The 24,717-nt window shown below is 42.8% G+C and overlaps 1 protein-coding gene across 1 annotated transcript in view; it reads right to left on the bottom strand.

Annotated features, from left to right (window-relative positions):
* The window catches only part of BMERB1 (bMERB domain containing 1), a 110,100-nt gene extending 99,574 nt beyond the window's left edge, over positions 1 to 10,526 (bottom strand). The window contains exon 1 of the mRNA XM_068523926.1: positions 10,421 to 10,526. Coding sequence (XP_068380027.1) covers positions 10,421 to 10,526 — 106 coding nt within the window. The remainder of the gene's footprint in view (positions 1 to 10,420) is intronic.
* Between the last annotated feature and the right edge of the window lie 14,191 nt (positions 10,527 to 24,717).

Here is a 24,717-nt window from a genome sequence, read left to right as displayed (position 1 = left end):
AAATTTTTATTGGAGTAGAGTTGATTTACAATGTTGTGTTAGTTTCAGGGGTACAGCACAGTGAATCAGTTAAACATATACATAGATCCACTCTTTTTTTTTTTTTTTTTTAAGATTCTTTTCCCATATAGGCCATTACAGAGTATTGAGTAGAGTTCCCTGTGCTATACAGCAGGTTCTTATCAGACCTCCTTCACCTTCTACCTGAAAGCTGGTAGGTACCCTTTTACCAAACTCTTCTCATTTCCCCCCTCCCCCAGGCCCTGGCAACCACTTTTCTACTCTCTGTTTCTATGAGACTGATTTTCTTTTTTTTTTTAGATTCCACATATGTGATATCATGCAGTATTTGTCCTTCTCTCTCTAACTTATGTCACTTAGCAAAATGCCTTCAAGTTCCATCCATTTTGTCACAAATGGCAGGATTTCCTTCTTTCTCATGGCTGAATAATATTCCATTGTATATATACAACACATCTTCTTTATCCATTCATCGGTTTATGGACACTTAGGTTGTTTCCATGTCTTGGCTATTGTGAATAATGCTGCAGTGAGCATGGGGGTGTAGAGGGCTCTTTGATATCCTGTTTCCATTTCCTTCAGATATATTCCCAGAAGTGAGATTGCTGGATCATATGGTAGTTCTATTTTTTCCAAAAGACCTTAAGTCACCTGAAGGCAGGGACTATAGATGTCCTACTCAAAGGGCTACTGTACTCTCAAGAGCTTAGCACAATATCTGGCATATAAGAGGCTATCATTAAATATGTATTCAATGGATGAGGAAATGAATGGATGAATGGACAAATACATGAATGAATGACTTACCTGTTTGGGAATTTTAAATGAACTGAATAATTAGTGTCATGCATTGTAGTTATTTTCCAATTTGCATTTTATGAAATCTAGACATACTTGTCACCATCTTGTAATGCAGTTGTTGTTCGTGATTTATCCAAATAAATATGTCCCTGGAAACCCTAGTCTAGTGCAAACTGCCTGGGCTGTTGTGTCCTTGCTCAGTCCATACTGGCTGCACCCCTTCCCTGGGGTGAGTCCTTAACCTGTGTCCCCACTTACAAAGGGCCATGACGACTTCTGCCCTTTGCCCTTTTTTGTAAAGAGTAAATTAGAAAACACAGGAAAAGTATAAATTGGAAAGTGCTATAAAGGTAAGAGGCCATTACTATTACTTCATCCGACACCCATAATCCATGCACCTCTTTAAACCCTACTGAAAGTGAGACTAAGCAGCACTGGTGCTGATGTATTTAAATGCCTAAGACCTCAGGCTAACAACAGTTATTTCCCACCTGTCACATTGCCTATGCTTAGAAGACCCTCTTTCTTTCCTCTCCGTAATCAACCACCAATGTTTTTTCCCTTCCAGTTGTCCGTCTGGTTAGCCCCTTCCTCCCAACCCACGGCCACTGCTTTAGACTCCAGTCCCTGTGAACTCACGATCAGATGATTCCAAAACACGCCTGTTTGGTCTTCCACCACCCCAGAGTCCCTGCCCTTCCATCCCGTCTGCAACCACTGCCAGACAAGTCTTCCTAAGATGCTACTTTCTTTACCTCTGCCCCTTGTCCTGCAGTGGCTCCATGCAGCCTGTCATTTTTAATCTGCTCAAGTCTAGGGGCCCTGATCAATCAACCTTGGACTTCCCCACTCCACCAATGCAGCCAAGTTCATGCATGCCTCCAACAATCTCCTTACACATCGTCACCTCCACTCTTTTCTTGAGGCCAGACCACCCACTTTAACTTTCCTCTTTTCCTTCTTTCCAATTGTTTAAATACTACCCAGTTAAGGTCCACTTTATGTCCTGTTCTGTCAGCATCATCACCATCAACACCATCACCATCATTTAGGGAGACTGTGGCTTTCCACATTCGCTGCAAGGGCTTTCCACATTATCTCATTGAATCTTCCTCATTACCCTATGAGGCAGGTCTTCTTACTATCTCTATTTTATAGATGAGAAGACGAGGGGCTTCCCTGGCGGTCCAGTGGCTAAGACCCCACGCTCCCAATGCAGGTTCAATCCCTGGTTGGGGAACTAAGATCCCCCATGCCGCACAGTGCGGCCCAAAAAACAAACAAACAAAAAAGCTATGTATAGCTGAGAAGACGAAATTCAGAGAGGTTAAGTAACTAGCCCAAGGTCACAGAGCTAATAACTGTTAAAGTCATGATTCAAATGCAGGCAGAATTCCCACTCTCAAACACTAGACTGTCCATGAAATCTTTCTTGGTCACCCCCAGGGAGGCCTGTCTCTGGGAAGCTACAAGTCTTCAAAACAGGAAAATTCTTCTGCTGCATTTCTGTAAATGTCTTTAAGCTCCCACCGCAGTTTTACCCCAAAGGCACTCTGAAGCAGTGAGATATAGTCCTCAAGTTTACAAGGGATGTGTTTGTAATGGAAAAGGAAATGAATGAGCCAGAGAACAGAATCAGTACTAAGAAACCCAGAGAAGTGTCTAACTGACCTTATCTGTATCTGTATTAAGAGCGGTTTTACTAATCCCAGGAAATAAGAAAGGCAGTAGGATGAAGTCACCCGTGCTGGGTTCAAGTTCCAGCTCTGCCACTTACTAGCAGACTGGCATCGGGCAAGTTGCTTAATCTCTTTGAGCCTCAGTTTCCTCATCTGTAAAATAGAGCAATAAATGGCTCCACTGCCCCTCACATCATAGGGTGTGTTGGAAGGAGTAAATTAGAGCATGCATGTAAACATGTGCTTGGAGCAGGCACATAGTAAGTGTTCAGTGTATGATATTTCTTACCATCATTCTCTTCTACTTCTCTTAGAATCACTAGTTTTGCTCCTTTAATGTCAAGGCATTTTAACTAAAAAATAATTATCAGTAAGTCAGACTCTGATTCATTCAAACAAACAAAAATCCCCAAACTTTATTCTAGCAGTCTGGTCCTTGGTCACCCCACGTGGACCCTGCAGGAAATGTGGAGCTGAGCCTTCTCCTGTCTAGCCTCCTATGAACTTATCTGGACTCCAAAATGCACTCACCTCCTGCCTGTCTCGTCTCCCTCACTCTTTAAGAGTGTAGCAAGCATGACTGATCCAGCTGTAGTTCCCGGGTAAAATGTGCACATGTGCCATTCCCTCTGCCTGGAATGCTGTTCCCCTCAGTGAGTGATGAAATATTGTTCACCTTTTCAGCCTACTTCAAGAGTCCTTTTCTCTTCCAGACCCCAGGAACCATCCCTCGGTGTGACCACTTGGACCTACAATATATTTGTTATTATATTATACAAATTATACCTGTATTTATTTATTATTATTTTTTTGGGGGGGGTGCGCCACACGGCTTGTGGGATCTTAGTTCCCCGAACAGGGATCGAACCTGGGCGCCTGGCAATGAGAGCTCTGAGTCCTAACCACTGGACCGCCAGGGAATCCCCATCTTAACCATTTCTAAGTGTACAGTTCAGTGGTATTAAGTACATTCCCATTTCACAGATGAAGAGAGTGGGGTCCAGGGACATTAGGCAACTTGCCCAAGATCACAGTGTTGGGAAGCAGCAGAGGGAGGAGTGGAACACAGCCAGCCAGAGAACGCCTTAACGGTGAAGTCTGGGTCTTCTTCATCAGCTAACACATAGTAGGGGCTCAAGCCCACTGGGTAAGTGAATAGTGAGGGAATGAGTGGATTGTATGGTAAGCATCCTTGGGGGAGCTTTGTGAGTGATGTTCTGAAGAGCTACGCTAAAAGAGCCTCCACCTGTGCTTATCTCCAGCCCTCAGGATCATCCAGGTAACAGGTGATTCACATGAGTGAACAGACCCCCAAGGTTTCTTTCCAAGGGGAAAGAAACAGAAAAAAAAAAAAAAAGTGGTGCATGGCCTCTGGGATCTCCACCTCCTTGCCTGAGGCTGGCAGCTCACCTGAAATGCCCTTCTCCCCTCTCTTCACCCACTGAAACCTTGCTCAGCCTTCAGGTCCAGTGCAAACACTCCTCCTGCTGTCATGCTGGAGCCCCCAGGAAGAGCCAATCTCTTCTTCTGCTCATTTCCCACTTGTACCTTCATTTAGTGTCTATTTCATACTGTTTATACCGGTTTATAATATAAACCATGATGTTCTTCACATCTGTGCTCCCCTTCCCCAAATCTGTAAGCTTCTTCAGAGTAGGGGCTGTGTCCTATTTCATCTCTAATCTCTGCAACATCTAGCGCGGTGCCACGAATAACAGACACTGACTAGGAACATTTAGAGTCAAAGAGAGCTAGCATCAGGCTCCAGCTCTATCATTCACTAGCTTCGTGGCCTTCAGCTCTCTTAACCTCCTTAAGCCTCAGTTTCCCCATCTATGAAAGGGGAATAATTATCTGCTGACCTAATAGAGTTGTTAAAATTTAATAAGCTCGAGTTCATAGCTAAGGCTCACTAACTACTATTATTATTAATAAGTGTTTAATAATTAATCAGAGACCAAGAATAGGCATAATTGATTTTGCCTTCAATGGACACATAAGAAGGAAACGCTTGCAAAAATGAAACTTAAAATACCGAATAAACAGAGCTATGTAAATAATTGGTTTTGTTCAAAATACATACTAGATAATATCATATTCATCATCTTTGCCTTCCTGCTATTATGGTTCCTGCAATAAAGTTACACAGTCAGTTGCCTCTCCAGGGAGACTGCAGAGACTAGCACACCTCCTAAACCTTAACCCGGTGCTCAGTCTCCCAAAAGGTAGTCCATGTTGCCTTTACCCTTGTCACTCCTTTCACACTAAGGAAATTCCTACCACTTAGCCAAAATGGGATTGATTAGGAAGGACCCTGGGATTACAGCGAACAGTGATTACATCGATCACTTGCCCCATGGTCTGATTCTCCATCTAGTAGCCAATGTGACCTTTTAAAAACAAAAACCAGCTCATGTTAGTTAAGCTGGACAATCAGCAGCAGCTTCTCCTACAACAAGAATAAAATCTGTACTTTCTTTTTTTTAACCACAACCTACAAGGTCCTACCCAGTCTGGCTCCTCGCTGATTTCTCTCCTCTCTCTACCCTGACCCTCCCGGTTCCAGCCACCCTGGCCTTCTGTCTCTTCCTCTAACATACCAAGGGCCTTTGCATTTGCTTCTTGCATCCTTGACATTTACATGGCAAAACGTCACCTCCTTAGGACAGCATTTCCTGACCACTGGACGGGAAATAGCCCTCCCCTATTAATTCCCATGTAACACATCATCATCTGAACGACATTATTTGTTTGCTTATGTATTGTCTGTCACCTTCACTCCCAGCCCACTTCCTGCTTTCCCCTTGAATAGAAGCTCCATGCAGGCAGGAACCTTGCCTGTCTTGCTCCACACTGTGTCTCAGCCCCTAGAACACTGCCTGGCACTTATAAAGCAGTTAATACCTATTTATTGAATGAATAAATGGGGAAGGGGGAGCAGATTATGGTCATTTTTCACTTTTTATTTTTATATTTCAGATGAATTTGAATTCTTTATAAAGTGCATGTACTACTTCTGTAATAAGAAAAGAGAAATAAGACTAAAACAAAATAAAATTGAAATAATAAAATTAGCATATTTAATCAAACAGATGAAAGTAACACAAATTCTTTCCCAAGTATCTATTATATAGATTGCCAGCAATTCATATTTTTCAGCCTCCACGCTGTTTATTAAACCTGAAACGTTGGCCAGTTTAATGATCTGTTTGCCAGTCGGCACACACCCTTGGATTTTTAAATAATTGTCATCTCTCCTGGGCTTATAGAAAGATTATCATTTGAGCTTTCCACTTTATTCCAATCTCCTACTCATAGCACATTTATTTCCACCTCTATGCTTTTGCCAATGCTGTTATCTCTCCTGGTATCTCCTACCCACTGTGCCACCTTCCCCCACCTCCCCTGTCCAAAATCTTGATCATCCTTTAAGGCACACTCAAATCTTTCAAGAAACAGCCACGACCACTGACAACTGTGCTTTTAGAAAGCTCTGTGCTTTGTCAAAAGGCACCTTGTCTTTGTGCCTCCCCTAATTAATTACAGTTGGTTGAAAGCAATACTTTTATATATCTAACCACACTGAAATGTCACTATGCATTTTCCAACTGAGTTAAAAACAAACAAAAAACCTACTCACTTCTAGTGGAAATATGTTGTCAAAAGTGGATGGGAGCAATTCCTTAGACTCTTTCTCAAAGGAGAAAATACTAGGTGGTTTCCAAGGATGCAAAAGCCGTTTCCTACACCTTCCCATAAGGAAGAAGGTGGTATCTACACAATCATTACCTGGAATTCACAAAGAAATGCACGCAAGGAAAAAAAAACTGACTGGCAGGCTGGAATAATCTCCTCCAATGCTATTGGGCACCATCCTCTTATGTTCTATTGCTGTGGTCCCCAACCTTTTTGGCACCAGGGACCGGTTTCATGGAAGACAATTTTTCCACGGACCGGGGGTGGGGGAACGGTTTCTGGATGATTCATGGGCATTACATTTATTGTGCACTTTATATCTATTATTATTACATTGTAACATATAATGAAATAATTATACAACTCACCATAATACAGAATCAGTGGGAGCCCTGAGCTTGTTTTCACTTGTCTCTCACTGGTAAGGTTTTGATATGACTCTGCAAGCAATTGATTTATTACGGTCTCTGTGCAGTCAGACCTCTCTGCTAATGATGATCTGTATTTGCAGCCACTCCCCAGCACTAGCATCACAGCCTCAGCTCCACCTCAGATCATCAGGCATTAGATTCTCATAAGGAGCGCGCAACCCAGATCCCTCGCATGTGCAGTTCACAGTAGGGTTCGAGCTCCTATGAGAACCTAATGTCACCGGTGATCTGACAGGAGGCAGAGCTCAGGTGGTAGTGCAATGATAGGGACAGTCTGTAAATACAGATGAAGCTTCGCTCACCTGCCTGCTGCTCACCTCCTGCTGTATGGCCTGGTTCCTAACAGGCCACAGGCTGATACCGGTCCATGGCCTGGGGTTGGGGACCCCTGCCCTATTGTGACAACCATTCAGCATGGATTGAGTGCTTACTGTATGTCAAGCACTATGCTAAATGCATTATATGCATTATCTCATTTAATCCTCCCAACAGCCTGAAGTGGTCCTTAGTATCCTGTTGGAAGATGTCACTGAGAGGATGGAACTGCCAGCTGACTCTTGAGCAGGACTGGGGTAATCGGAGGCTCCTCACCCCTCCCGTCCTTGAAATGTATATTCCACCCATTCTTCTCGCACTAGGAGCCAGTTCAAGGATGCGGCTTTGAGAGAGTAGGACGTTGTTGAGACCATCGGATGGGATACACAACTGAACCCCATTAAGGCCTCTATATAAACTGTTGAGATTCTGGCGGGCCGGTGCAGAGATCTTGTGGCGCCCAAGACAAGCCTCATATGTAAGTTCCCTTGTTGTTAAACCTGCCACCTACCAATCTGGAGCGGCTGTCTCTTTCTTTGGCCTCTTCTTGCCCTCTGAGTACGGGGCCAGTTTCAGATTTCAGCTGTCAAGTTCCCAAGGGTTCAAACCAACATATCCCCATTTTATAGATGAGACAGCTAACTTACAGAACGGTTCAGCAATTTTCCCAGGGTGACAAAGCAACAAAGTGTTAGAGCTGGTTTGGATCCATGTCACCTGATTTCAAAACTCTCCTTCTTAGCTACTATACTATTTATATCTTCTACCTAGAAACTCTAGCTAACATTAAAGGGAACGGTTAATACAACCTTAACTGAAAATGACCAGTTTTGCAATCTTTTTCCCCTTTTCAAGTCTTTTTAAGTAACACCTACTCAGTGTTTAACATAAAATATTTAAATATGTGTAAAAGTTAAACAGAGAGTGTCTTCTTTTTAATGGGCCTCTCTTTTTCTCCAGCATTTCCTGCATAGCGACATTGGCTTGACAGTTATTATGCCACAGAATCAATAGTACTAATTTTTACACTTCGTTAATAAATAAGTGGAGGCCCCAGATGTTATGGGATGGACCCACAGATCCCCTGGGAGTTGAGAGAGAGTCCAAAAAGAAAAAAAAGCCACTTTAATTAAAAAAAAAAAAAAAGTTAGGCTGCAGACAAGAGTCTAGAGATCAAAAGTCTAGATTCAAAAGTGAAACTCTGGATCAGTGCTTTAAGAAGATTTTGAATTTGAATAGGTAAAAATGAAAGAAAAAAAAAGATTTGGGGATCCACACCAAAAGCAGATCATAAACTGTGGTCTTGTATCTAAATGGGAAGCAAGAGTCAGAATCTTTGTTGGTTTGGAAGAGAGAGGATAAGAAAGCCTTTCCGCCAAGCTTTTAACAGTTTGCAGCCTAAGACTTAGAAGTACAAAAATTTCAGGAGCGAAAATGCTATATATCAGGTTTTCACTGCAATTTTTCTGTATGCTTGAAATTTTTCCTAATAAAATGGTGAGAACATAAAACAACATAAGAGAATTATTAGGGACCTGGCCAACATTGCAGCTTTAGTCCAGAGTGTTGCTTTATGTAATTCTTTGCAAAGGATAAAAGCAGGTTCTTTCTACAGATGTAGTAATAAAATAATGGAAGCAGCCAATATATTCAGCACTTACCTTGAGCTCTACCTACATCATCTTATTGAATGTTCACAATTAAGCCGTAAGGTATGTATTATTATCATCTCTGTTTCAGAGAACAGAGGCAGAGTGAGGCTTAAAAAAATGTGACTAGTTACAAATTCAGTCACATGCCAGCAAGGGGGCAGAGCCAGGATTCAAACCCAGGGCTTCTATTCTGCACAGACCCAGTAGTCTTTCAAGGCCACCGTGAACTCCAGAGACCAACAGGCTGCCACATACTTAAAATCACTAAATGTGTTCTGGGACTCTCAACAGATTTAGAAAGCTTCCTGAAAATGTGAAAGCAATACACCTTCACGTTAAAAGCAGAGAGGGGCTCAGGGGCCCAACAAACCTGAGTTCAAATCCTGACTCTGCCACTTAAATCACATCACCTAGTAAGCCCCAATTTTTCCATCTATGTAAGGGGAGTCATAAGTCATAGTATTCCCCTCAAGGAGGCTGTTCCAGGGATTGAATGAGAGGATGCATTTAAAGTTCTTAGCACAGGCAAGACCTAATACACGGCAATCTATCAACAAAAGGCAGCCATTGTGGGTATTATTTTGAGCTTGCAGGAAGACCAGAGACCCTCAGCCCTGGTGTCATGTTAAAGTATCAAAGCCAAAGGGTTTTGAAAGGATGAAATGGGAGGAAGGACCCATATTTTAAAAGGAGAAAGAAAAGAAAAGGAGAGAGGCTGGACACACTCTGGTTTCCAGGTGCAGAACTAAGATATTTGACTGTGATTTCTACTTGAACCCATGAAAACCAGAGTACAGTTGAACCATTCTAAAAAGATCTTCTGAATTTGCAATTACAGGTACGGAGAAAGCACACACACAGACACACACACACACAATCTTCTACCAGGTGAAGACAGGAAAAGAGCATATTCACAATACTTCGGTCCAACACAACTCAGCGCCAAGGCAGGAAGCTGAGGGTCCTTGTGAAGGGCGAGACGGCCCTTCCCAGCCCGGATAGAGGTACGGAGCTAAAGCAAGCAGTGCAAGGGCAGGGGATTGCTAAGTGCCCGGGGTTTGCAGGGAGGGCTGGTGACCCTGGGACCCCTGCAGCTGCCTCTATACTTTGAGAGCAGGAGTTTCAACTACTGCATCCTATTCATTAAAAACAAAAGATCCTTAGTTTATTTGTTAATGTTGTTGACCCCAAAATACCGTAGAGAGAAGCAGCAAATACAGTCTGTCCATTTCAGAACTGCCTTCTAGGACTGTACCCAAACCAGAGACTTTGAGTCAAGAGAGAAAGAAGGGCGTGCACAGGGTTAACCTTCCCCTAACCCTTTCCCTTCCACTCGCGACCCTGGAGAAGGCAGGGGAAGAAACGCTGGGAATTTCAGGTGTGCCCTGAACCTCACGCCGGGGGAGAAGCAAAAGCAGAAACCCGGCGGACACTCCCCCCTCTCCAGAGACGTGGGCGCTTTCCAGGATGGTCCACAGGTTCCAGCGTCCCAGTGCATCCCGGGTGGAGAAAAGACCCTCCTCCCTGGGCTGCGGGAAAGACCCTACTTTCCAAGACCGGCTGCGAGCTTGGATCCGGGACTCCCGAGTCCACCCCAGGCTCCCGGCTCAGCTGCCTGGAGATTCCCGAGCCTCCCGGTGAAGCCCAACCCGGAGGCTTTTGTTCGAGGGAGAGCGCGTCGCAGCGCAGCGCATCCCCGCAGCGCTGAAAGCCTCGCTGCGGGGGCGCTTCCCTCGGTCCGCTCCCTACCAACCCCGCGCTCCCGCGACCACCCGCTCCAGCGCACGGATCCCCAGCTGTCCCCACCCCCCGCCCGAATACTCACTTCTCCCCAGTCCCTCCGCTTTCCACGCCGTCTCCTCCACCGCCCCATAGCGCCTCAAAGGTTTCTCAGCTTCCAGATGGATGGACAAAGATTGCTTTAACTCCATCGCTGATCTCCGCGGGCAGGTCGACGGGTCTCCCTTTACTCCATCCCCGCTGCGGGTTGCAGGGAGGGAGGCGGCTCCAGCCAGCAGCGTCTTAAGGGGCCGGGCGCTCGTGACGTTGCTCTATCTCTTCCGCCGCCAGGGCCGGGGACAGCCGACTGGTACCTGGTGGGGGGGGTGGAGGGGTGGAGAGAAGGATGAGGACGCATGCGCAATGGAGGCTTGGGGAGGGGAGCTTGGGGGCTGGGTAGACAGAAAAGAGGGTAGGTGATAACTCTACGAAGAACAACAAAACAACAACTAAAATAGAACCATCACAAAGGAAGTCAAAACAAGGCAGCAGCCCATACTGGGGCTTGTGGCGTCAGCGTGCTGCTAGGTTTTGAGTGGGATTTGTGAGAGCATCTCTATCTGGGGGCAATGGATCCATCTTTGTGGCGAGTGTACAGAAGCGTGAGTGTGGACCTGGATCTGTGGGTTCTGGGCTTGGCCGAGTGCGTTTTTGTGACAATCTCTGTCGTTTGTATCTGTGTGTATTTTGAATTTGAATTTGAATATAAAATGGGACAATCTTGTCTGCCGGTGCCTGTGTCCACTCTGTATGTGTTTGCATGAACTTCAGAGAGACATGAAACTATTTTGGACACAAGTATAACAAAGCTATTTGGAACATGGGTCTTTACTTTCCAGAAACCCAGAGGTTTATCTTAACCAACAAAGCACGGCAGCATTAAAAGTACAAGGTAAAATCAGCAGCTAGACTGATTTTTAAAATAGTACTATTTGTTGAATGATGGCTAGGTGCTAAACACTCCCCAATAACTCTGTGAAACAGATACTGTTTTGTTAGCTTTGTTTTATAGAGGATGAAACTGAGGTGCAGCAAGATTAATTTATTTGCCCAAATTCCCACACTTACCAAGTGGTCTGGTCAGCACTTGAATCCAGACTTAGACTCTTTATTGTACTGACCTTCTTGACTGCACAGGTATGTAGTTTTGTACTGGGTTGGGGGAGAAGCTCTATAGGACATGTGTTGTTCATTTGTTGTTTGTTGTTATTCTTAAGACATCATCTGGGGCAACTTTTGGTTTCCACACAGCTTGTGGAGGTATGAAAAGGCTTTAATAAAATGATTTATCAACCAGCAGCAAGAGGCTTTAAAAATTTATGATCAGTAAAGTACTTCTAGGGCTTCCCTGGTGGTGCAGTGGTTGGGAATCAGCCTATCAATGCAGGGGACACAGGTTCAAGCCCTGGTCCAGGAAGATCCCACATGCCACAGGGCAACTAAGCTCATGTGCCACAGCTAACTGAGCCTGCGCTCTAGAGTCCACATGCCACAACTACTGAAGCCCATGTGCCATGACTACTGAAGCCTGCACACCTAGAGCCCATGCTCCGCAACAAGAGAAGCCACCGCAATGAGAAGCCTGTGTACCACAACGAAGAGTAGCCCCTGCTCACCGCAACTAGAGAAAGCCCGCATGCAGCAACAAAGACCCAACACAGCCGAAAGTAAATAAATTTAAAAAAAAAAAAAGTACTTCTAAATAGCTCATGAGAGAAAAAGGATAAAACAATGAAAAATTTTAAATATTTAGACCTCGATAGTCATGAGAGTATCACATATCAAAACTTGTAAGGTTATTGTTTTTTTTAATATGTTTTTTTTAATTTATTTATTTATTTATTTATGGCTGTGTTGGGTCTTCGTTTCTGTGCGAGGGCTTTCTCCAGTTGCGGCGAGCGGGGACCACTCTTCATCGTGGTGTGCGGGCCTCCCACTGTCGCGGCCTCTCCCGTTGCGGAGCGCGGGCTCCAGACGCGCAGGCTCAGTAGCTGTGGCTCACGGGCTTGGTTGCTCCGCGGCATGTGGGATCCTCCCAGACCAGGGCTCGAACCCATGTCCCCTGCATTGGCAGGCAGATTCTCAACCACTGCGCCACCAGGGAAGCCCCAAAACTTGTAAGTTTTGATGTAAGTAAATGCATAGCCTTAAATGCATGCATTTAAAAATGTAAGACTAAAAATAAATGGGTTAGGATGAATAGGTAAGCAAAATGTGGTCTTTCCATACAGTGGAATACTATTCAGCCTTTAAAAAGGAAGGGGATTCTGCAATATGCTACAACATGGATGAAACTTGAGGACATAATGCTAAGTGAAATAAACCAGTCACAAAAAGACAAACACTGTACAATTCCACTTATGTGAGGTGCCTAGAGTAGTGAAAAGCACAGGAACAGAAAGTAGAATGGTGGTTGCTGGAGACTAAGGGGAGGGAAGAATGCGGAGTTTTTGTTTAATGGGTATAGATTTGCAGTATTTCAAGATGAAAAGAGTTTTGGGGGTGGATGGGGGTAATGGATGCACAACAGTGTGAATGTATTTAATACCACTGAGCTGTACACTTAAAACTAGTTGAACTGGTTAAAAAAAAATCATTGTGTTCAACTGAAAAGACTATAAGAGAAAGGAAGAGATAAAACCTAAGTGAAAAAAAAAAGAAAAAAAAAAAACCTAAGTGAAGTAGAAAAATAATAATAAGAGCATAAATTAAGGTAATAGGGACTTCCCTGGTGGCACAATGGTTAAGAATCCGCCTGCCAATGCAGGCGACATGGATTCAAACCCTGGTCCGGGAAGATCCCACATGCCACAGAGCAACTAAGCCCATGCACCACAACTACTGAGCCAGTGCTCTAGAGCCTGCGAGCCACAGCTACTGAGCCCACATGCCACAACTACTGAAGGCTGCGTACCTAGAGCCCATGCTCCACAACAAGAGAAGCCACTGCAATGAGAAGCCCGCTCACTGCAATGATGAGTAGCCCCTGCTCGCCGCAACTAGAGAAAGCCCGCGTGCAGCAATGAAGACCCAACACAGCCAAAAATAAATAAATTAAAACAACAGCCACAACAACAACAACACTGAGTGGAGAAACTGGAACCCTCATACGTTGCTGGTGGAAATGTACAATGGTGCAGCCACTTTGGAAGACAGTCGGGCATTTTCTCAAAAGGGTAAACACAGTTATCTCATGACCCAGCAATTCCACTCCTTGGTATAGACCCACAAGAAATGAAAGATACATCCACACAAAAACTTGTTTGAACAAATGTTCACAGCAGCATTATTCACAATAGCCAAAAAAGTGAAAACAACTGATGAATGAATAAATAAAATGTGGTATATTCCTACAGGGGAATGTTACTTGGTAATAAAAAGGGATGAAGTACTGATACATGTTGCAACATGGTTAAATCTTGAAAATGCTATGCTAAGTGAAAGACACCAGTCACAATAGACCATAAGTTATATGATCCCATTTATATAAACTGTCTAGATTCTTTATCTACAGAGAAAACATTATCTATAGCAAATCAACAGAGGAAGAAAGTAGGTTAGTGGTTGCTTAGGTCTGGGGGTGGAGGAAAATAGGCGAAGGCAGGGACTGCTAAAGATAACAGGGCTTCCTTTTGGGTGAAAATGTTCTAAAATTGTGATGATGGTTGCATAACTCTAGTAATATACTAAAAACCCTTGAATATGTACCTTTAAAAGGGTGATTTGAATAGTATGTGAATTGTATCTCAATAAAGCTATTAACAAAAAAAATTAAATTGAATGGGATTTAACCATTTAAATCACAACACATTATCATGAGGTAAATAAAATGACTAAGGCCAGCCTGTGCAGCCAGCCAGCAGGGATTTCCAGGGGTCTGGCCACACAATCCAAATCTGTCTGGGTCCTACCTGGGGTTTGGCATTACCTGATGGTGGTTGTCCATTCTAGCTTGTGTGTGTGTGTGTGTTTCATATTCTTTTCCATTATGGTTTATTACAGGATACTGAATATAGTTTCCTGTGCTAAACATAAAGACCTTGTTGTTTATCCATTCCATATATAATCGTTTGCATCTGCTAATCCCATACCCCAGATCCATCCTTCCCCCATCAGATTGTGTGTTGATGGATATCACTTGAGGTCCCGTGGCAATTGGAATTTCCAAAACAATGACAGTGATTCCAGGACAGTGATTCCCCAGTTAGTGGCTCAATTACATGGGCCCAATTCAGAAAAATTAGGCTAGGCGAACACCTCCCCACCCATCAGTCCACCCCCGCCAACCCTTCTGTCTCCCACTTAATATGTACTTTGGCCAGCATTATCCTGGGGTTTTAGTGAATTAGCCATTTTGCTACTAGTATATAGGCTATATGTTAGTAGGACTACAGTTATTCTTCTGTATCTGGAGAGACAGTAAAAGTTTCAATTGTAATACAAACGTATTCATGAAAGAACATCAGAAGGATCATTTCCCATTCCCATGATATGTCTTTCATTCCAGTTTAAATCATGGAGAAAGGGGGAAAATGTGGGCGTGGAGATGCACTGATATTGTTCAAGCTATTTTTACTCTCACAAAATGGGTCCCTCCCCTAGTAGCCCCAATTTCTCCTAATAGATCATTTTTTATTAAAGCATATCATTTATCCGTCTTGTCTCTCTTTGATTCCTGGAAAACATTCCTTGAATATTTCAAGGAAAGACGTTACTAGCCATTTAAGTGGAATGCCCCCCATAATCAGTATGGCATTATACCTTGTATTCCAGCTGAATCACATCCTGTCAGTCACACACTCTGATTATAGAAACAGTGGAATAGCCAGAGAAGAATTGATCTGTGTGTCTGTAGAGAACAAACGTATGGACACCAAGGGGGGAAAGTTGGGGGGGTGGGCAGGGGATGAATTGGGAGATTGGGATTGACATACATACACTAATATGTATAAAATGGATAACTAATAAGAACCTGCTGTATAAAAAATAAATAAAATAAAATTCAAAAGTTAAAAAAAAAAAACTGGGAAAAAAAAAGAATTCATCTGTGTTTCAATGAAAAACCTAATGCAGAGGGAAAACAAAATCTCCCTGTGTCTCAAAGAAATATAAGAAGTGTTGCTTCTAGAACGTGGAATTCCAGAAACTATGATTTGCATGAGAAGAAACATTAATTTTAAGATTCAGAAGAAAAAGTTCTAGATGTTAGGGCCATAGATGGAAGTCAGGCTGCTTGAGTGAGATCCTGACTCCATGATTGGAAGCTATTTACCTTAAACCAACTATGGAAGCTGTCCAAGAGATAGTTTCCTTTCCTGTAAAATGGGGTTAATTATGAAACATGCTTAGTACAGCACATAAGAGATAGTTTCCTTTCCTGTAAAATGGGGTTAATTATGAAACATGCTTAGTACAGCACATGGCACAGAATAAATATTCAATAAATGTCATTTATTCTATTAATTTCATCACTGCTGTCATTACTTGAAGTTAAAAGTTGGCTTCCGTGTTGTGCTGTAGTCATCAAAATATCAAGATCATCCTTACATAAATCCTAGAATATGCAACTCTATGAAGTCATTACATTTGTCATAATAATATTCCTAATTTTACAGACTCCTTCCAGGGAGATCGGTGTTATCCAGTATTAACACATTCCTAAATTGATGGTTAGCAGATATCTTGGAGTTCCACAGATGAGGAGTTTCAGGAAGCAGTGAAAGAGATTCACAGAGAAGGACTGGAAAATGCAAAAACTGGACCAGGTTGCATGCCTCCTGCACAGTCCAGGAGCCTACCCCATGTCAACTGTTCTGCAAAGAAGCTGTCACTTACGCTTGCAAGGCAGACTCCAAAGCAGAACCGTACACTTTCATCAGGCAGAGTTGGGATTAGTACAGCTCTCTTCTCTCATCAACACTGGGGTGTTTTGTTGGTGTGTTTCATTTGTTTATTTTTTATTTTTATTTATTTATTTTTTTGGTGTGTTCCATTTGTAAAGTCAGTGATCAATGTCTTAAGAAGGCATCACTTTCATAAAGCAGATCTGGGGTTTTAGTGTTTCATTTCTATAATAAAATAACATACCATTAGTTTCCAACCCACATAAACACAAGACACACTTGGGACATGTTAGTAGGCATGTAAAGAATACTACCTGTAGAGCAGAGTGATAAAAAAAACTTGGGCTCTGTCGTCCTGGCTCCACCACTTACTAGCGGTATGACCTTGGGCAAGTCACTTCCTCTCTATTCTACTGAAAATGCGCTAAAGATCCCTAATGGCCTATTTTTTGTCACATCCAATAGCTTCTTTCCAGTCATCATCCTATTTAATCTCTCCAAAAATATGTAACGTTGTGGACCAGACCCTACTCCAAACTCCCTCTCTACCCAGTTTCCAGGACATGCTCTCTCCTGTCCTCTTGGCTCCCACTCCTGCTGTTCCAGTCCTCCCTTCTCGTCTCCTTCACAAGCTCTTTCTCCATCACTCACCCCCTTCAGCTAAGGTTCCCAGTGTTTATCCCTTTCATCTTCTCCTCTTCTCATTCTTCACCTCTTCCTAGTTAAACCTATCTTTTGTTCAATCTCCATCTCCAGCCCCCATCCTTCTCTCCTCTTAGAAATATCCAGCAGTCGTGGGGAAATTGATAAAAAGAGGAAAATGGATTTGGAAGAGAAAATAGAGTTAAAGAGAGTTCCAGAAAACACACTGTGTATTCCTCTTAAAGGAGGCTTAGAAGAGAGAAAAGAAGCTGAGGAAACATATGCCGAAGACTTCAGACCTGAAATCCTGCATCTGTTGGAGAGCAGGGAGCTGGTACTTCTGCCCAAAGTGCTCAAGGAGTGGGATCAGGTGCTTTGGCTGTGCTGGGGCATGAAGTTATTAGGAGTGAAGTCAATGCTACATGCCTGTAAGAGGGTGGCGGGGGGGAGTCTGAAAAAAAGTCCCCAGGGCATGTGGGGACTCTATTATGGTGCTTTCTGTTTTTCAACGTTTATTGAGTGGTTACTGTGTACCAAGCACTTTACAAGACTTACCCTTCTTAACTCTATACTCTGAACAGTGTCCTGTGAGATCAGGGTTTGTAGCTACAGAGAGGTTGTAGTTTGCCAGTAAGTGGCAGCACCTGCATTCAGTCTCAGTCGGCCAGTCTCAGAGTCCAAACACTTAACCACAATCCCACATCCCCTCTCAAAGCTTTCCTTTCTCCTCCAGGAATCACCATGGCAACAGCCAGGAGGAGGGATTTATAACCTCAACCTGAACATGTTCAAAATCAGACTCCTTATGTTTCCCCCCAAACCTGCTCCACCTCAATTAGAAATCTCGGATTTAGCCTCTGTACCTTACTCTCAAATATTCCACACTCTTTTACACATAGCCAGTCAACAAACCCTGTTGATTCTACCTTGGAAATCTCTCCAAAATCCAATTGTCCTCTTCATTCCCACTGCCCTGCTCTAGCTCAATGCTGCATCACCTTTTTCCCAGACTATTGCAGAAAAACATCTTTTCTGTTTTTTTTTCCCTACTGGAGACTATTCTCCACATTGCTTCTAAAATTATCTTTATTTTTTATTATTTTTTTAGTATTTATTTATTTATTTGGTTGCACCAGGTCTTAGTTGAGGCAGGTGGGCTCCTTAGTTGTGGCTCCCTGGTTCCTTAGTTGTAGCACATGGCCTCCTTACTTGCGGCATGCATGTGGGATCTAGTTCCCTGACCAGGGATCGAACCTGGGGCCTCTGCACTGGGAGCGAGGAGTTTAATCCACTGCACCACCAGGGAAGTCCCCTAAAATTATCTTTAAAACACACACACAAATGCACACACACACACACACATATACACATGCAATGCCACTCTTATGCTTAAAAGCCTCCACTGGATTCCTGCTGCCTGCAGAGTAATTTACATAAGCAATCTCCTTCGTTTTGAGGACCATCAGGTTATTCCCAACTTCCTGAGTTTATCAAGAAAACCATGAGGAGAGTCTTGGAGTTAAAGCTTTGTAGATGTCCTTTATTTCCTTAGGATGAATTCCTTAAAGTGAAATTGATAAACCAAAGGATATGCACATTGTCAAAGGCATTTGATGCCTATTATTAAGCTGTTCTCCAGAAATGCCATACTTAACTTACACTCGCCAGAAGTGTGTACTACAGCTTACTAGAATTCACATGTTTTCATGGGTATACCCACGGAGTGGAAATGTGTTCTATTCACTTTCAAATAATCAGAGCTGGAATACTGAACGGCACATGGTACTCAGCAAATGTTTGCTGAATGAATGAAGAACTGAATAAACAGAAGAAAAGTCCATTTGTGAAAAGCTCCCCGACTTGTGTATAGCTTAAAATAAGCATATCGTAACACAACTTCTAGATGTTGTCTGAATCTGACCGTTTCATGTAGAATTAATCCAGTAGCATCCTTTTGCACGTGGGATTGATATTTATGGGATGCTCCACAACAGTGCTCCATCCAGGGAACAAAATCTTTGCTTCCTACCCATATTCACTACACATGTACAGACCCAATCTTATCGTAATTTCTTCAATTTTCCATCATCACCTATGCAGGTTAGAGGCTATCTGGAAAGGAGTTAACCTAAACAGTAAAATGAGTAAAAGGGTGCTAAAATTTCACAAATCTATATTTCCAGATGTGTACACTCGGCCCTCTGTATCTGTGTGTTTCACATCTGCAGATTCAACCAACAACAGAATAAAAATGTTTTGGGGAAAATAATTCCAAAAAGTTCCAAAAAGCAAAACTTGCATTTGCTGCTCATTGGCAACTATTTACATAGCGTTTACATTATATTTATAACTATTTACATAGCATTTACCTTGTGTTAGGTATTATAAGTACTCTAGAGATGATTTAAAGTATACAGGAGGGGGCTTCCCTGGTGGCACAGTAGTTAAGAATCCGCCTGCCAATGCAGGAGACATGGGTTCGAGCCCTGGTCCAGGAAGATCCCACATGCCTCGAAGTAACTAAGCCCGTGCACCACAACTACTGAGCCTGCGCTCTAGAGCCCATGTGCCACAACTACTGAGCCCGTGTGCCACAACTACTGAAGCCCACGCGCCTACAGCCTGTGCTCCGCAACAAGAGAAGCCACCAAAATGAGAAGCCCGCGCACCACAACGAAGAGTAGCCCCCGCTCGCCACAACTAGAGAAAGCCCGCATGCAGCAATGAAGACCCAATGCAGCCAAAAATAAATACATAAATAAATTTATTTTAAAAATAAATAAATAAAACAAAGTATACGGGAGGATGCGTGTAGATTATAAGCAAAACCTGCACCATTCTATATAAGGGACTTGAGCATCTGTGGCTGTTGTATCCAGGGGGTCCTGGGACCAAAAGCCCAGGGATACCAAGGGATGACTGCATATGCATCTCTCTGTTGTACAGCTCTGCTAGAATAAATGTCCCCAAAGCATCTCAATTTAAATCCCTTCCTTCCAAAACCTTCCACAGGTGGTAACAGTTTCCTTCCAGCCAGTCAGTCAAGCCAGAAAATGTGTATTTTGTCCTATAAATCTTACTGATATTGCCTAGGTACCTCTGAATTTATCAACCTAGACTATCCCTTCCTCCCTACTTCTACTCCCATTGAACTAATTTGGGCTCAAATGATCGCTACCCCTGACAATAATTTTCATCACTGATTTTTAGCAGGCTAGAGATATATTCAGTGTTACTCCTGAAAGGTCATTTGATGGTCCTAAGGAGAATGGGATGGAGGAGTGGAGGTGGCATAAAACTAGAGGTAGGGATATCAGTTGAGAGACTCTAGTGGTAAAATACATAAGTACTTCCCAAAGTTTTTTATTTTTAATAAATTTATTTTATTTTTATTTATTTATTTTTGGCTGTGTTGGGTCTTCATTGCTGTGCGTGGGCTTTCTTTAGTTGCAGCGAGCGGGGGGTACTCTTCGCTGCGGTGCGCGTGCTTCTCATTGCGGTGGCTTCTCTTGTTGCAGAGCATGGGCTGTAGGCGCGCAGGCTTCAGTAGTTGTGGCTCACGGGCTCTAGAGCGCAGGCTCAGCAGTTGCGGCGCACAGGCTTAGTTGCTCCGCGGCATGTGGGATCTTCCCGGACCAGAGATTGAACCTGTGTCCCCTGCATTGGCAGGCGGATTCTTAACCACTGCACCACCAGGAAGCCCCTTCCCAAAGTTTAACATGTTAAAATGGACCCTCTGATCCAGATGGTCTGGGGTGAGGGTCTGAGATTCTTAGATGTTCTCAAGTGATGTCAAGGCTGCAGGTCCATGGACCGCACTTTGAGTAGCAAGACTTTACACGAGAAACAATGAGGGCTTGAAACAAAAAATGACAGTGGAATCAAAAGGAGGGCATGGACTAACGAGATATTAAAGAGACATGACCTGTTGACCTGAGCTACCTGAGGTTACCTGAGCATGAGGTAGCCACACTGAGTTGACACAGCTCCTGCGAATAGTACAGAAGGGATGTTTGAATTAATCTGTGTAACTTTGCTTTAGAATGATAGCTTTTTGGAAGTAACTCTCAGTCCTTTATGTTATCTTTAAGGATCCATGGAGATATTGGTACCCTCCAGTTAAGATTCTGTGGCAATATAAATTTTTCAAAAGCGTAAAGTCAGGTGAAATAGAAAACATTTACTCAGCATATACCATGAGCCAGTCACTCCATGCCTCTGCATATGTTATTCCTTCTACTTGAATATCTCCATGCCCACATCACTCACACACACACACACACACACACACACACACACACACACACGAATTAACAATTTCTTCCTTTGTGTCACTGCCACATCTTCAATATACTTCTTATCACACTGCACTGGAAATGCTGAAAGCAATTCTACAGTCATAGAAAGTGTGGGTTTTGGAGCCAATCGAACTTCAGTTCAAATCATAGCTCTGCCATGTATTGGGTTGATGATGAAGACAAGTACCTTTGCGTCCTCAGTTATAAAAATGGAGGCGCCATCTACTGTGAGGTCATATGTAGCCTTCAAGATGCTTTCCTTCAAGTAACAGGAAACCTAATTCACAGTGGTTTAAACAAGGAAGAGAACCTATCAGCTACTGAAACAGAAAAGCCCAGAGGTAAAGCAAGCTTTGAAATAGGCTAGTGTAGAGATTAAGAAATCATCAGGGTTTCTCTGAGATTCTTTCAGTGATACACTCCACTTCCTGTGCACTTCATGCTAATAAAAATGGTTACAGCAGTTCTAGCACTCACGTCTGTATTAATACCCCAACCTGAAAATAAGAATGCCTTTGTTTGGTGTTCCCAGCTAAAGTTAGGAGTATCACTCTCCTAATGCCTAATTGGACCACTGCAGGTCACATGGCCATCCCTGAACCAATCACTGTAACTACAGGCAGGAAATGCACTGATTGGCTTCACCTTGGTCAGGTGCTCCATCCTTTGAGCCAGGAGTGGAATCACCCTCCCTGAGGATCTCCAAACAGGAACTGGGAGCTGTAGGGAAGAAGGGTGGAAAATGGATGCTGGAGAGGCAGCTGACAACTATTCACTATACCACACCCATTAGTACATTATACAAAGGGCGTGGCACAGAATCTTGTCTGCAGTTTGTGGGCGCACAGTAAGTGGTAGCTGTAATTTGCTTATAAGTCTATCTACTAGACCAGAAGCAAACTGAGAATGGGGTCCTTCTCAGCTCAGGCGTCCCTCATGCCTAGCACAGCACCTGGGACATAGCGTAAATATTTGTTGAATTAATGTTAATGGTTGGAATGGGAAATACAATGTGATAAGAGTTATAGAAATTATTACAAGAAAAAAAAGAGGATCATATGACTTAAGGGAATATGAAAACATACACTGTTGCTGGTCCACGACACTGATAAGATAACCAAGCTGGATATAGTTGACTTACAGACTGGGGTTAAAATTGGAATAAATTTCAGTATATATTTTTAGGAGTCTGCTCTAATTTTGGGTCAATTCAGAAAAGAAATGCTAAGTGAAGTGTCTTTATCTGCTTTGCCTGGCTTGGGAGTAGAAGAGAAGAAAATCAACCTTTTTCTTTCCCCCTTAAATCTATTCAAGAAGTGTTGCTTGAGCATGCGCTACATGATCCCATATTATATAGGAAAATAAGTTTCAAGAGGACGGCTGATCTCGTCTATTATTTTGTGGATCTTAAGAATCAATGTCAATTAAAAAGACACTAACATCGATTAATCCCACTATGTGCCAGGCGCTGTCCTTCAAGCTTTCACAAATGTGATCTCTTTTAATCCTGAGTAAATTGAGGCTGTGAAAGGTTAAGCTCCTTACCCAGGATCACACAACTAATAAATAAAGACCCCGGTGCCGAGAGGCACATGCCTCAGAACACTCTTCTTGTTACTAGAAAAGATTTCCTTGTATAAACCTCAGGGACTTTACAAGGGAAATATTGGATTACGGTAATATGACTCATTAGCCCAATTTAATATTACCTATTCATTATAATGATGCTTGCATAGCAGAGAATGCTGTTGTATTTCTGCCTCTGGCTCAGATCACAGGAACTATGAACATAGGCTAATTACATGACCTACATACTCAATCAATATTAAGAACATTTTTAATTGCTCTTATTTATGTGGTTGAAAATATATGGTCTAATTTTGGTCAGCAGTAGCATCTAGGTAATGCTGACTCAGAAGGGAAACATTTGTTGTTGCCATGAGAAATGCAAGAGAAAAGCTGAATCACACTGTACCACATCAGATGTTACCACTATTAATATAACGTGCTGAATAGTGAGCAAGATGGAATCAGACCATCCCTGACCAACAGGTTCATCATTCTACCAGTGGACAGATCCAAGAAATGTCACGGTACTACGTCCCTACGTTGTATTATGTTTTCATCAACTAAGCTTATAATTAATGTGTGGTTATCTGGTCAATGACACCAGTGTTAGTGTACCATCCAAAAAGGGGATTGCAAACTCAATGCGTTCAGGGGCCAGGTGGGTAATGGAAATGAACACATTGGGCGGGTTGTCAGACGTAGGGAGTGAAGTCTATAGTGAACTCTCCAATGGAAGTAGATTTTTCAGGAGATGCCAGAAACCCAGGTTTTTAATATGAAATTTCCCATCTTCAAACCGTGTGATTGCCATAAAAGCACTCTTGTGGGCCAGATTTGTCCATTCTCCCCTACATGCCTCTGTTAAAAGACTCCTAGTTCATCTCTCATTTCTGTCTTCTTCTATCCTATGGAAGTCTGAACTTGCTTGGGTTCCAGTTTTCTTTTTGAGATAAGAGTTTCTGATACATGCTGTAGTTGTCTATTTGAGACATTGAGAAATTAAGTCAATTTTTAAATTTTTATTATTTTTTATACAATTGTTAAAGGTTACACTCCATTTACATTATTACAAAATATTGACTATATTCCCTATGTTGTACAATTCATCCTTGTAGCCTATCTTACGCCCAATAGTTTGTACCTCCCTCTCCCCCACTCCTATATTGCACACCCCCAACTGGTAACCACCAGTTTGTTCTCTGTATCTGTGAGTCTGCTTCTTTTTTGTTATATTCACTAGTTTGTAGTAGTGTTTAGATTCCACATATAAGTGATATACAGTATTTGTGTTTCTCTATCTGACTTATTTCACTTAGCATAATGCCTTCCAAGTCCATCCATGTTGCTGCAAATGGCAAAATTTCATTCTTTTTTATGGCTGAGTAGTATTCTACTGCCATACACACCATATACATACCACATCTTCTTTATCCATCCATCTCTTGATGGACACTTAGGTAGCTTCCATATCTTGGCTATTGTAAACAACGCAATTTTTTTTTTTTTGGCCGCACCGCGCACTTGCAGGGTCTTAGTTCTCCGACCAGGGACTGAACCCAGGCCCTCAGCAGTGAAAGTGTGGAGTCCTAGCCACTGGACCACCAGGGATTTCCTAATAATGCAATTTTAAAATAAACTGTTTCTGCTTTATGGTCTTCATTTATTCAATCAAAAATGTCTCTTGAGTACCTATTATAGGCCAGGTGTTTTTCTGGGAGCTTGGGATACATCAGTCAGCAAAAGAGACAAAGAATCCTGCCCCCCTGGAGCTTGGGGGAAGAGAAGGGTGGAAGCATGCAATAAACAATAAACATAATAAATAAATAAACTATATAGGATAGTAGAAGAAGACGTTACAGCTATGGAAAAATAAAGTAGAGCCGAGTAAGGAGGATTGGGGGAGTAGAGCGGAAAGGGGGGCCAATGACAATTTTAACCAGGGTGGTAGGGGCAGACCTTATTGAGAAGATACATTTAAGCAAAGAATTGAA

The sequence above is a fragment of the Eschrichtius robustus genome, chromosome 16, assembly GCF_028021215.1.
Source record: "Eschrichtius robustus isolate mEscRob2 chromosome 16, mEscRob2.pri, whole genome shotgun sequence".
NCBI classification, from domain to species: Eukaryota; Metazoa; Chordata; class Mammalia; order Artiodactyla; family Eschrichtiidae; genus Eschrichtius; species Eschrichtius robustus.
This window is presented reverse-complemented; position numbering and strand designations above follow the sequence as displayed.